At 31.2% G+C, this 14,431-nt stretch overlaps 1 protein-coding gene and 1 long non-coding RNA gene across 2 annotated transcripts; both read right to left on the bottom strand.

Annotated features, from left to right (window-relative positions):
- Positions 1-3,914: 3,914 nt before the first annotated feature.
- LOC100781821 (plasmodesmata-located protein 8) lies at positions 3,915-6,566 on the bottom strand. The gene is made up of 3 exons (XM_003517910.5): positions 5,459-6,566; positions 4,330-4,437; positions 3,915-4,186 (listed from the first exon to the last, which is right to left on the bottom strand). Exons 1-3 carry the CDS (start codon positions 6,213-6,215, stop codon positions 4,182-4,184), a joined length of 870 nt encoding a protein of 289 aa, XP_003517958.1. The 5' UTR covers positions 6,216-6,566; the 3' UTR covers positions 3,915-4,181.
- A 3,158-nt stretch (positions 6,567-9,724) lies between these two features.
- On the bottom strand, positions 9,725-14,012 carry LOC121174521 (uncharacterized). Its single transcript, XR_005890627.1, has 3 exons — positions 13,671-14,012; positions 12,769-12,865; positions 9,725-9,877 (listed from the first exon to the last, which is right to left on the bottom strand). It is a non-coding gene; the product is annotated as an uncharacterized lncRNA (long non-coding RNA).
- Between the last annotated feature and the right edge of the window lie 419 nt (positions 14,013-14,431).

Genomic DNA, 14,431 nt, shown 5'->3' on the forward strand with positions numbered 1-14,431 from the left:
TTTTCTTGAAAACCAGCATGCAATAGGGACAAGCATACATCCCCATAGTTAGGTTCCCTATCCCCAACTATGGCATTAAAAGCTATAAACTATAATAAACTCCCCTCACCTATTGTAAGCTCTCCTTCAGTTCCTCTTTGCGTCGCTCAGAGGTCTCTCTCGTTCACGCTCGTTAGTCAAAACGCAAGGTTCTATATACCAAATTGAAGGAAATTTAGTATAGGTTTCAAAAACAAGGTTAATAACCATATTCGGAGTGAAATACCCCTGTCAAAACATAAAGGGCTGAGGGGTGTTTCAAATTCTACTAAAAGGAGACATCATTTTAAAATTCCGATCACGCCAATGTGATTGGGGTTCAGTGAAGATCATGAAAATAACATCAATGTTGTAAAAAGATAACCTTTATAATGTCTCATTCACTAGGGTTTTTCAAAGGAAGTGTAAAACACCCTATTCCAGTACCCAACACACAAGAGACACTAAAAGGAACTGAAACTAACTAGGAGAAGGGTTTAGCAATCAAGATTACCTCAGAGAAGCTTTGAAATGGAGGATTGGGGAATTTTCTCCACCAAATCCTTGAGGAGGATTCTGCTCCGGCTAAAATGTTCCTCTTGGTGTGGGGCTTCGGCGGTAAGTAAGGGTGGCTCGTGGCGGCCACCGATGGTCATGGGTGGTGGAGAAGGAGGTTTTAGGGTTTGGGTGGCGTTTTGGAGAAGAGGAGAGTGAAAAATCATGTTTTTCACGCTGAGTAACGTATTTATAATCTATAGATCTCGCTTAGCGAGCTCGTCTTGCTAAGCCGAAGTCCACTTTTCATTCTTAGTGCGACAATTCAGGCTTAGCGCAACTCCCTCTGCACTAGGGCTCGCTTAGCGGGCCAAAACTCGCTCAGCGCAATTCCCTCTCGGGTTGGAATTGCGCTTAGCACGCCCTTCTCGCTTATTGAGATATCACAATTTGTTATTTTAAAATTCCCAACGGTCATACTGTGGGGAAATGTCTTAGGAAGCGACAGAAAAAATTTGAAGATGATCCAACGGTCAAGGAATTCGGGATTGCAATTTTAATGGAATAGGTTGAGGTAAAATTTAAAATCTCATAATTTCAACTTAACTCAACAAAACTCCACATAACTCAACATCCACATCAAGAAATTCACATGACTAATTCAAGTCATACCTCCACTCATTCAAGTCAACCATATAGTCAAATACCACAATAAATACAATTAAACATCGATTTATCAATAGTAATATTTCAGGCTGCTACAATTTACGCTTTCAACAGACTACAATATCTTCATTTACATTTTAAAGACTTCAATGTCTTCATTCATTTACGCTTTCAAAAGACCACAATGTCTTCATTATTATTTTAAAGACTTCAATGTCTTCAGTCATTTACGCTTTCAAAAGACTACAATGTCTTCCTTTACATTTCCAAGACTTCAATGTCTTTAGTCATTTATGCTTTCAAAAGACTACAATGTCTTCGTTTACATTTCGAAGACTTCAATGTCTTTCATCATTTACGCTTTCAAAAGACTTCAATGTCTTCATTTATGTTTCAAAGACTTCAATGTCTTCATTTATGTTTCAAAGACTTCAATGTCTTCAATCATTTACACTTTCAAAAGATTACAATGTCTTCATTTTCATTTCAAAGACTTTAATATCTTTAGTCATTTACGCTTTCAAAAGGCTACAATGTCTTCATTTACATTTCAAAGACTTCAATGTCTTTAGTCATTTATGCTTTCAAAAGACTACAATGTCTTCAGTCATTTATGCTTTCAAAAGACTACAATGTCTTCATTTACATTTCAAAGACTTCGATGTCTTCCGTCTTTTACACTTTACAAGACTTCAACATTTTTTGTCTTTTATAGGACTCAATGTCCTTGTCTCTGTGCTTCATAGGACTCGACGTTCTCTGTTTCTATGCTTTGAAAAAAAGAAGAGTAGAAAAAGAAAAAGAAGAATTTCAGATGTCTTCCGCTCTACAGAACTTCAATGTCCTCATGTTCTCTCGGTTTTACTTCGTTGGTTTTCACCAGTTGCCCAGTCGAATAGCAAGATCGCTCAAACTAAATTAGTGTCCTTATCTTTACTTCCCCTTTATTTCCAATAAAAGATAAGTAAAGAGGGGCAACTGTCATACCCTAATTTTGTCCGAGGACTATCATTTGCTGATCTTTTGATCCTTGCTAATTGACTGATGGTGTTGAACGTCAGTTACAATGCGAAACAGATGATCATTCAATGTTTTGATCAAGAATGCCAAAGATACCTAAAGTGAGGGGCAAAAGGGTCATTTTAGAGAGTTTTCTGGACCCTGGCTCGCCTGGGCCCCCAATTTGCTTAGGGGTAAAGGAACCAGCTCGCTTGGGTGAGCCAGCTTACTTCAGGATGAAGCATCAGCTCGCCTGGGCGAGCTGTCATGGTTCCAAAGGCCATTTTTTGCTATAAATAGGCGTGAAGGAGGTTGAGTAAAGGGTTCCAAGGTTCAACCTTAAAGGATATTTACAAAATTGAAAGAAAAGAAGAAGAGAGAAGAGGAAACAAAGTCGAGGTGCTACCGAATCACGACCGTGATCGAACCTACATCGTTCCTTGTTCAGTGTTCTTCGTGTGACCGTCGATTAGTTTTGCTTTTTATATTTGAATGTGATCTATGCACCCTTAGGGGTGCCCCCCCCCCCCCCCCTTGTTGTTTTTGTGCATATTTATTTCCTCCATCTATTATTGGTGATCTCATTTTCTTGGTAAAGTTCAAACTTAATCAATCACTAAGTGTTGTAAAGTTGTCTTTGAAAAGATTGAAAGTTAATGAACAAAACCAAGATAGAACCAATGCATAACTAACTTCCATTTTATCAAATATCACTTGCGATCGTTTCAAGGTCCAACGCCTTAACGATTCTCTCCGCTTTTCAAATTTTAAAACATCATTTCAAGGTTCAACACCTTAAACGAATTTGGTTCACAATTAAAATCAATCTTTCATAAAACAAAATTAATTTAACACACAAACATTCAGACCTAATGAACTACGTAGGTTTGAATTTCTCATCGCACCTGAGGATACGTAGGAGCAAGGGTAACACCCTTGTCGACCCCAAAAAATAAAAAAATATAAAAACGGAAAATAAATAATATTGAAGTCACATTTGTGCACACTTGATTAAAGGTTGTCATCCTTTGTGACGGGCGCGTGCGATGCTAATACCTTCCCCGTGAGTAAACAACTCCCGAACCCTTTATTTTTGAAATTCGCATACCTTTTCCTTTTGATTTTTCTAGCGTTTTCCTCAAATAAAAGTTAGTGGCGACTCCCGCGCGTTCTCCTTTTTTGAAGACGCACATCTTTATCTCGTATCGCCCTCCCGTCGAAGGGTAGGTTGGAACACACACCTAACACTTTGTTATCATCAAAACGATAAGTATTTTAAATCGTCTAAATATATCATATTGGACCATCCAAATTCATCATGTTTCCTAAATCTCAAGGTGTGAATCATGAAATGCATATGTATGAGATTAATTGATGGACGAGAACTTATTTCAGTTAAAAAAAATTAAAATAAGCAGTCAAATGGAAACAAAACCTCGGTATTTATCATCTTGGTGGATCAATGGTTTCCGCTTTTAAGCAAGCAAGAAAGTCCATTCTGTTGGTTTGTTAACTTCGAATTTTCTAGCCATTGATATTATCTAACCAAATGTATTAGAAAAATTTGATTTGTACTAAACTAATTTTACGTTGTGATTGTTGCATATGACTATGGGATTTGGTATAATTATCATTTCAAAAAAGGAACCTCCCGAATTGTCCTTCGAAAAGGGCACTAAGAAACAAGTCAACACAATAAAAAGGAAAAGTAATTTAGAAAGAAGTGCTCATCAGAATAATCTACAAATGATTTTAAAATATGGAAAAGAATGATGATGGGTTTTGTTGGACATCACCAAGGCAAAGACAATCGGCAGCGCTTTCTAAGTTGATCGATAACAGAGTTCTACTTTATAAACTAAAAGATAACATCCACTTTCTTTGGTGGGAAAACATAATGTATTAAATTGAACAAAATGTGGAAGCATGGTTTTCAATAAATTTAAAAAAACATTTGAGGACCTTTCCTAATGATTACCCCTTCTTTTAGTACCTCTCTCTTCTTAACCTGCATGTATTGAAATAATGATCATGAGCCACCATCTCCTCGGTGATATTCATTTCATAATACATAGGGATCACGAAATAAAGAGGAGGAGATTAATTACATATATTTAATACATAATTGGATCTATAATCTTGTATACTAACCCGCTGCTTTTTTGCAAATTGAGAGGAGTACAACTAGAACGGCAAGACCTGCAAATACTCCCACAATAATGGCAACCGATTTTCCCACTTGGTCATTGTTGGAGGAATCTGCACAAAACACCAAGTTGAAGTAAAGCTATGAGAAGTTGAGAACTATTAGCATACTATTGTGCACGAGATCTATCAAGAGACACTCCTTAATTATATACATTTAATCGCACAAAAATATACTGCCAAACTATGAGAGAAGACAGAATTTAAGATGCTTATATTTTTTCACTTAATTGACAGTATTTATATGAGACAACAAATCAAAAACAGAAAAAGGGAGAGGATCTTAAGTCCGCTATAATCTCATATATATACTCATGTGTAATGTTTGATAAAAAAATAATAATTACAGTTTTCAAATTTATATTGAAATTCACGACAAGCTTTAATAAATTTTGGAAGCAAATTATTAGTGTAGGAATTTATCGAATAATATATAACCTTTATATGTTGGGGGTTAAAAGATGTTTCAGATTCCATGCTATCTTCTTTTCAGTTGCAGCTTTATGCCAAATCAAGTCACTACTTGAATAAAACCAATGGGATGCTGAGCTTCACTAGCGAATTGATAGGTAAAGAATATAGAATGTGATACTAAGTAAAAGGTATTCAAACAAAAGGATAAAGAGGAACGGCACATAGTGGGCATTTTCCTAAATAAAGTATAAAAGCATATGTTCTGAATGTTTTCCCTCATAAAATATTATTGACCATTGCATTTCACAATTTGTTAATACCTCTGCTTCCTCTCCATTTTCTGATCACTTTTCTACAAAGGGGTCATTTGTGGCATAACTGTAAGTAATTCAAATCGTATTGAAAACAATTTCAACTTTTCCTGCTTTTCATGCTCCTCTCCAATAAGAATTGGATTGATTTAGTTATAATTAGTCTTTTTAACGTGAGCTCATCTTCGAAAATATTTTAAGCTAGGATTAGCAATAAGTTAATTAGCGGCAACACTTTGAAGTAGAAAAGACATCGGGGGTAGAATAAGTTGCCCTTGGATAGGAAAATGCCTCTAGTTGTACTGAATATTGTAGTGATAGTGAAAAAGAAGAATGAGAACGAAATGGACCTGATTCATCATAATAGCCAGATGCCCAGTACCGAGCATAACATTGTCCCAAGAACACATCAGCTGTTGCTGCTGATCCACATAAGCTTTTTAGCTTTCCAACTGCATCTGCTAGACAAGAGGAGCAATCTGATACACTTAAATCCCCCAAGCATTGTGCAAACCCTTCAACTAGGCCTGAACTACTGACTCTAAATCCATTAGCCGTTTGCAAATCAGCCAGAACATCATCTCTACGACGGAAGAACTCAACGTCACTAGTCACGGCTTTGCTACATTTCTTATACCTGAGACTGGTGTCCAGTTTGCCCAGGAAATCACCAGCATGCTCATATCTTACAAGGCAGCCTTCAAGTTGCAAAGAAGCCCCAAGGGCATAAGGACAAACCAAGCCTATTTGGTTAACAAGTCTTCCTACACACTTTGAGCAGTCAACTGGATGCAAATCACCTCTGCACTGATACAAGCCGTATACGTTTCCCTCTTGTGGTGTTGAGCTTCCATTTCCAATAGCAAAACTATTGTAAGTTACATCCGAGAATGAACTGACAACTGAAGACAGAAAGCTGTTAAGGTTGCCTTCAAAGGGTGAGTTTGGTTGGTATTTTTCTTGAGAACAGGCTGCATAAATGAAGATATGAGCTCTTGAAGGATACCCATGAGCACTCAGAACCGAAGAAAACAAAATTAGCAGGGAAGAGAGTCTCAAAGCTAAGATGATTCTGTAACCAGACTCCAGTTGAAGACTTCTCAACATTTTTTTTTCTTTTTGCTAGTTTTCCAATAAATATGACCGTTCCTTTGGTTTTGTTTTTGTGCCTTGGTTATGACAATTTAAGAGTGAGATAGTGGTTCGTTTTTTGGGCCTGTTGAATGGAGCCTTTTTCTTTGGTAAATAAGGGCTTTTGCTTAGTCGGGCATAGAGCATCAACTTTGTCCGGAGTCAATGGTCATAAAGATTAAAATCAATATTTCCCTGAACACACAAAACTACAGATATTCCTATTTGTTTCATGTCTTCACATGATCCAAACATCCCCAAAAATACAATAATTCGAAGGCTGATCTCCAATATGATCGCAATCAGATGTAGTTGCAAACTTTCAAATGTTATGGTTGAATACATATATACGCTTACACATAATGCTTTTGAGTGGTACATACATCTCGATCTAAAAGTAATTGAATATAACAGTAATTTCATTTCCCTATGGAGACCAAATTCCATAAGAAACTTAGCTAAATATACTTTTACTATTCACAAAAGATCACAATCACATGCATCCTGGATCCTTTTTCTGTAACTCGCCCCTACTTAAACGGGAAAATAATGAATTGTAACGAGAGAACATTTTGCTATAAAGTTTCAAAAGAGAGACTAACGAATATGAAGTATTATATTTACATTCTCCATAGACTACTCAATCTCCATTAAATCTCAAGCTACCCACTTGTGGTCATGTGTTGATTACCACAAGTAGGTAGGTCACGTGTGTGAAATAGTAAGGCATCGAAAGACAGAGTAACTCGACCTAAAATTGAAATCGACACTTAGAGATCTTCTCTTGTAAATTTATGAAGATAATATCAGACCCCACTTTGTTTAATTTCATCAGTTTATTTAAATAAGTTATGGAAGGAAGTTTGTCTAACAAGCTAAGAAAAATATATATTATAAAATAGCTTGTGATTTTTATTTTTGGTTACAAGCAAATTAACTATATATTTTGATGTTTCAACATTAAGACTATGGCGGATAAGTCATTTTAGTTCGTATTTAACTTTTTTTATTAGTTAAAAAACTTGTTTGACTATTTGGTAAATAATTTTTTAAAGTAATTTTTGAAACGCTACTTGAAATAGCGTTTTTTTAAAGCGAGTTTTTAATTCTTAATTTTTTATATTTTATTTCCTTTTTATCCTTAAAATAATTATTAAATTTTTTATTACCCTTTTTAAATAAAAGATGAATTTATTATTTATTTGTTTTTTCACTACATTTTTATATTACACTATTTTATTTTAACCATTGTATTACTTATAATATTTAAGTTATCATTTTAACATTATACTTCTCGAAATTGATGATGATAAATTTTAGAATTACTTTATTTTATTTTTTGTTATTTCTAGATTAATTTTATATTATACTAGTTGAAAAAGAGGAACTTCGTGCCTTTATGTTTATTTATAAAAATAAAAATAAAAAAATAATTAAAGAATTTAGTGATAACAATATTTTTTTAGGGAAAGTGAGTAATATCTTGAAAATTTATGAAGAAAATAAAAACAATTATATATATTGAAGGGTAAGTTAACAATAAAAAAATGTGTACACAAAGGGATAATTACCTTTATTAATAGTTATAGATGATTTATTTTAACTATTAGGCTAATTAACACAATAAAAATATAATGTCTACTTAAGTGTATATTTTTACTTTATTTTAAACTTAAGTAAAAATATTTTTTATTTTATTTTAAACTTAAGTAAAAATATTTAAGATATAACATGAGATTAATAATAGAATATATAATATGAGAAACATATAATAATTGAAACTAAAAATGTAATGAAAATAATTTATCTATAAATAAAAAATTATAAGAGTTTAAAATTAATTAAAAAATTATATTTTTTCCATAAAATAAAATTAAAATTTATATAAAATTATCATATAAATATGTTAATTTCTATCATTTGATATTTTTTAGCTACTTCAGAACACTTATGATTTTACTAGTTATGATTATAACTAATTTTGTTAAACATATCCTAATAGTCTTTCCGAATAATTAATTTCTTTATGATTTGAACTATGGTCAATATGACACTTTTATTACAGTACCCAATCTTTATTGGTGGGTATTAATTGGAGTCTAGTTTTTGTGTGTTTTTTTTCTTAATTACACTTTTGGTCCTTAAGTATGACAAATGGGAAATTTTAATCCTCATGTTTTAATTGTCCCGATATGATTTTTCAAATATCGTAGATGTACAATTTTAGTAACCTTGATTTCAATTGCGCTAATTGGATCCCCAAGTATCCAAAATGTAAAATTTAGTTCTTCGTATAATAGACCAAATTATTCTTGTTAATACACACATATACATACTTGAGAGACTAAAATTACACTTTGTGATACGTGGAAATCCAATTGGCACAATTGAAACCTATAAGACTAAAATTGAATATATTTTTTTATACTTGGGAGTCTCAATTGGCACATTTTAAATCCAGAGAACTAAAATTACACAATTATGATACTTAGGGAACCAAAAGTACAATTAAAACTTTTTTCATATTTTAAATTGATGATTATTGTATAAAAAAAAGCTTAGGAGCAAAAATATAGAGAAAAGAGAATATGAGAGATTCTTATTCATATTTTAAGTCATGGTAATTTTTTTTATAGGTAAAACTAGTTGGTTGACCCTGCACTTGCACCGGTCACTATTTTTTTTTTTTTTACTTTATATTTGTTTAAGTATGTACCACAATATTATTTGTTTTTTAAGATATGTACCACAATGATTTGTAATATCATAGTCTGAATCACTATTAGAAAATATATTTTCTACATCGGTTATTTATGACTTTCAACATCGGTTTTTAAATCGATGTTGAAAGTACCAACGTTGATAGTATTATTATTAACATCGATTTTTTAAAAACCGATGTTAACATAAAATTACTAACATCGGTTCTATAAATAACCGATGTTGCTAATATGAATTACACCCAAAAAATGTATATTAATGTTGAAAGTTAACATCGGTTTTCTACAAAAAAACTGATGTTAACTAATGTATTAATGTTGACAGTTAACATCGGTTTTTTCAAAAAACTGATGTTAGCGTTAGTTAACATCAATTTTCTGTAAAAAAAAAAAAACCGATGTTAACGAATGTGTTAATGTTGACAATTAACATCGGTTTTCTACAAAAAAAAAAAATAAATGTTAACGAATGTGTTAATGTTGACAGTTAACATCGGTTTTTTGAAAAAACCGATGTTAACTGTCAAATTAACACATTCGTTAACATCGGTTTTTCCAAAAAATCGATGTTGTTTTCAACAATTTTTTTTTAATAACGTCTCTGTTTTTACAAAAAAACCAAAATTTAACCTATAAATTTAAAATCAGACCACACAACACACAACATATATCATTTGCATTCTGCTTTCAAATAGGTTTTAGCAAAAAACTAGCTATCAACAAAGGTTATTCAATGTTAAAATGAAACAACGATTGTAAAAAATGTAATGCAAAGTATGTAAACTAATTAAGTAACCTAAAGTTACATAGTTGCCTAACATCCTATGTTTGATTTCTAACTTTTAGATAATACTGTGCCCATTGGATGCGAAGCACCTTGAATCTCTCTACTTCCAATGGTCTAACTTCATTAAAATACTGCATGATCAAAATAATTTTAACCTTAACACATATATCTACCATAAAAATATCAGTCTCCCCAAACTGTCCAAACAGACAATTCAAGATTGAATACAATGATTAATGTAAACTGTCCGCAAGAATCATTGCATCTAATCTCAAACGAGAATCTAAGGTTCACTCATCATGAACACAATTTGTATATCATATATCAATTGTCATTAATGACAGTGAACACGTAATAAAAATATTCATTGGTAACAAACATTTGTACCGGTGATGATGAGCAGCACGGTCCAAAATGAAAGCAAAAATAAAAAAAATAACTGAATGAACACCTACATCAATCATCATTCCGACAAATAGATATCAGTATGAATGCTACACTCAGAAGCAAAACTAATAAACAAGTGCTGATCAAAATAAATTTTATTTATTTTTTACTTATATCTAAGTCTAAAGGAAATACACTCATTTGTTACTTATATATAAAGGATTAAAGGAAGTATTACATTAATTAAAATAAACCTCTAAAGGAAGTATTACATCAAGTTCAATTTTCGTTTTTGTTATTCATGGAGGAATTTTATGTTTTCTATTTCATTATGACATTACATTATATATACTAAAATCTATCAAGTTCAGGGCCTAGTAACAAGAGTTTGAATAATTCTGATTAGATTTGAAGCTCCTCCACACAACCCGTTTTTGGGATTTCCTTAAGGACCAAAGTATCCCTGTCAAAATCCACCACCCAAACACGGTCTACAACTCTGCTCGCTCGTCAGACGTCATTATTGGCATCTTGGATTAAAAACTATAATTTTATTAAACAAAAATAATTATATTTTTATTGATATTCTTTCGTTTTAAAATTTTGTAACAAACATTTTTATAATACACTGTACATTTATGAAGCTTGCACCATTATTAATATAGTTAATAAAAATAATAACTAACAATTATTCAATAAAATAGTAGATTATTCTTCTCGAATGCTATTCCACGAATTCATTCACACTCTGGTGAGTTTTGGTCAAATCGAATGTACTGTTTGTTTTTGTTTTTTTAAAGAAATTTATCCTTTTTTTTTCTTATTCGTTAAGTACCGTAATTTATGTAGGATATGTTTTGTTTAAGAAAAATTGAAACCTGAGGTAATTTTGTAGGTTATTTCATAGTTTTAAAAATCTGGATAGGTCATTGTTTTGAATTAAGAAATTAAAAGACACACTCATGGGGGATGAACTAAAAAATAGCATTTTTAAAATTTTAGGCAAAATACATTCATATTCTCTGAGGTATAACAAAATCTTACTTAATATTCTTCTTTTTCTTGCCTATACAAATTTCCCTTAAAAAATTAGGGTGCGAATGTAATTTGAACTAAAATTTTAATTTATTATAACATTAATCTATTTTTATTAGTTAAAATAGTTCTTTATATTTTGTTACGCAATTATACTTAATGTATACCGAGAGAAGTCAAAATAACGGAGAGAGGGGGGAGAGAGAGGTATTGGATCTAACTTATTAAATTTTAGAGGATTTAAATATAATTTATCCTACAATTTTTACTATTCATAATGTTAATTATTCACTTTTAATAATAATAATAATAATAATAATATAGTAATATGAAATAAAATTCTAAAAAATGTCTCCATTTTTGTACATATTCTAAATAAAATATTGAGAGTCAAAATTTTGAGGAAGATAATTACTGTTCAGACTTTAGACTGTCCAAAAATTTATATTATTATATAGATATGGATTTCTTTTTCAATATAAACATTATTTAATATTATTTATTCAATTATTACATATAAAAGTATTAGACGGTTAGTTCTGGGAGGCTCTAGAATTGAAATAAATGTTTCACTTTGATGTTGGAATTAATTTATTTGAACTGCTTTTATCTATCTTTTATTTTATTTATCTTATTTTATGTATTAGCATGGATTAAAAATATATATTCTTAAAAATTTCTTTGTTGATAAGATTCTCAGAATCTCTTTCAAAAAAATATTATTATAAGTTTTTTACTGATTCTGTTAAAACATAGGTCTAATAAAGTATGATTTTTGAAGACACCAATTCACAAGAAATAGTGTCGTGAATGTTGTTGTGAGATTTTTCAAGAACACCAATACTTAACATCGCGCCTCTCATATATGTTTTTAATCGATAAACTTTTTTAGTCTTTTAACTTTTACTTTATACTAATTTTTAGTTCCTTAATTTTTTTTCAATCTTTACTTTTAATCCCTTAAAATAATTAAAAGTAAGGAAGAAATAGAAATTAAAGTACTAAAAATAAAAATGCAAAAAACAAAAAAATTAAAGACAGAACACACACTAAACAAGTTTTCTTTTTGTGCTACCTCATATTCCTGATTTTTATTAAATTACAAACTAAACAAGTTTTGTAATCCATACAAACAACATATCACGAGAACTAATTCAACTTCAAAACAGAACTTCATGAAGTCTTTTGACAACAAGTTTATTGAATGCTGATACATCTAATTTCAACTAGAAGTTTCACTTTCAGGAGTTCACAAATTTAAATAATGCCTGAGTTCTTGACTCATGAGCTGCTGCAATGAACTAATTAATTTTTAGTTCTGGGAGGCTCTATAATTGAAATAAATGTTTCACTTTTGATGTTGGAATTAATTTATTTGAACTGCTTTTATCTATCTTTTATTTTATCTATCTTCATTTTTGACAGCCGTGGAAAATGAAATTAAAAAGTTATAGATTTAGCTAGCTATCAACAAAAAGATAACTGTGAATTAGGAAGATGATGTAGAACACGTATAGTACAGAGAAAATGTATACTACATGCATGCTAACAAGGTTCTTTCAAATTTATATATTAATGCAGGCGATCAACAAATAATTACCTTGTTTCTTAATGTCTTATCAGCACCTTTAAGCAACAAAAGCCTAACTAAATTTGGTCTGAGTTTGAACAGCAAGATTTAATGGTGTCCAGCCATCCTAAAACAGAAAAAACAAATTTATATTCTCAAAATACACTGCAAAAGATTACAAGGTACATATGTTAAATATGAGAACAATTAACCAATAACCATACATTGTCTTGAAGATTTATCTCTACAATATACAATAAGAGTAATTCAATTGTCTCAGTGGAAGCTGTTTGTACAGCATAGTGCATCAAGGTGGGGCCCTCCTAAGCAATTTTTTGTTTGTTAAGTTAATTTTAGGACAACTTAATTTATATGTAATATATAATATATAATTAAGGACATTTAAATAATTTCAGATAGGAATGGATTCATAAAAAACAAGGTTCTAAAATTTTTTAAAATAACCACCATATGTGGTGCACGATCTCTCATCTGCAGAGCCATACCCAGCTCAAAGCAACACCATTGACTCACCACCAGCAAGCCATAATGGCGGTGGTAGGAGAGTTAAATAAGTTTTTATTGAATTAAAAATAATTAGTAATCTTACATTTTATTTTCATTCATTAAAGTGACAATAAATTTTTAACACTTGTTTAATTTATAATTTTGTTTGGACTTTTTTAGAACTTAAACCCATTTTCTTCTTTTATTACTATCTAAAAGAAAATCCTAGTATATGTTACTACTACAAGTTTACAAGAGATGATCGCTCTCGTTTCGTTACGCTATGGGATGCTTGAATTGAAGCATGGCAAGGGTCTTTGCTAGAGATAAGGAAATCGCTTTCATTTCATATACACGAGAGAAAACCAAAAAACGCATCTAATTATTTTCTATTCACTTCATTTCATAAGTAGAAAAAATAGTACCTGTTTCGTCTTTTCCTACGCATCTTATCTAATCGCTGACACATGTCACCCATGCTCTTTACTTCCGGGATCAAAACGCCGTCGTTCCGTTGGCATATTTCACCTCTAACGTTCGCAGCACGCACTTCACAGTTGTAACATCAAGGTTTCTGGAATCTCTGAAACCACAGTTGTGGTCATAATCCCATGAAGCCACATACAAATTTTTTTTTTTTAAAAAAAATAGGGACAAAAACAAAATCATAACATAATGAGCAAAAAATTGTTTAACCCAAGAAAAGCGATTTTGACTGCAAATTGAATCCGGTAATTTGTTATGAGATAAGATAGTTTGAATTGAAATTAAGGCTTACCCGTCATAGACTTTTTCTAATGGCTCGGCTCGGCTTACATAAAAGTCTTATTTGGCCCACGAGTCTATTTAAATGCTTACTTAAATACGTCTTTGATTAATTAATTATTTTAAAACCTAGTGAAATACTAACTAAAAAAAGAAACTTATAAAATTTTGTATAAGTAATATACAAATCCAAAAATAATTGATAAACAAAATCATATTGAATTCAAGTTGTTAAAGCACAAAGTATTTTAAGTCCAAGTCCATAAACGAGCATAATATTAAAAATGGTATGGATTAGGTCCTCAGTCCCAAAGCTTACAAATCTATTTTAAGTCCAAGCCCATAAACGAAATAAAACAAAATCTGGACAAAATAAGATAAGATTGGATGAAATAAAATCAGGACGAAATAAAATCTAAAT

This window comes from Glycine max, chromosome 1 (assembly GCF_000004515.6).
Source record: "Glycine max cultivar Williams 82 chromosome 1, Glycine_max_v4.0, whole genome shotgun sequence".
Classification (NCBI taxonomy): Eukaryota; Viridiplantae; Streptophyta; class Magnoliopsida; order Fabales; family Fabaceae; genus Glycine; species Glycine max.

What these genes read in the sequence shown, in the direction of transcription:
- LOC100781821 (XM_003517910.5), bottom strand. Translation starts at nt 6,215, where the DNA reads ATGTTGAGAAGTCTTCAACTGGAGTCTGGTTACAGAATCATCTTAGCT. An exon ending in TGGCTATTATGATGAATCAG is followed by an intron (nt 4,438 to 5,458) that starts GTCCATTTCGTT and finishes TGTTTTGTGCAG; the next exon opens with ATTCCTCCAACAATGACCAA.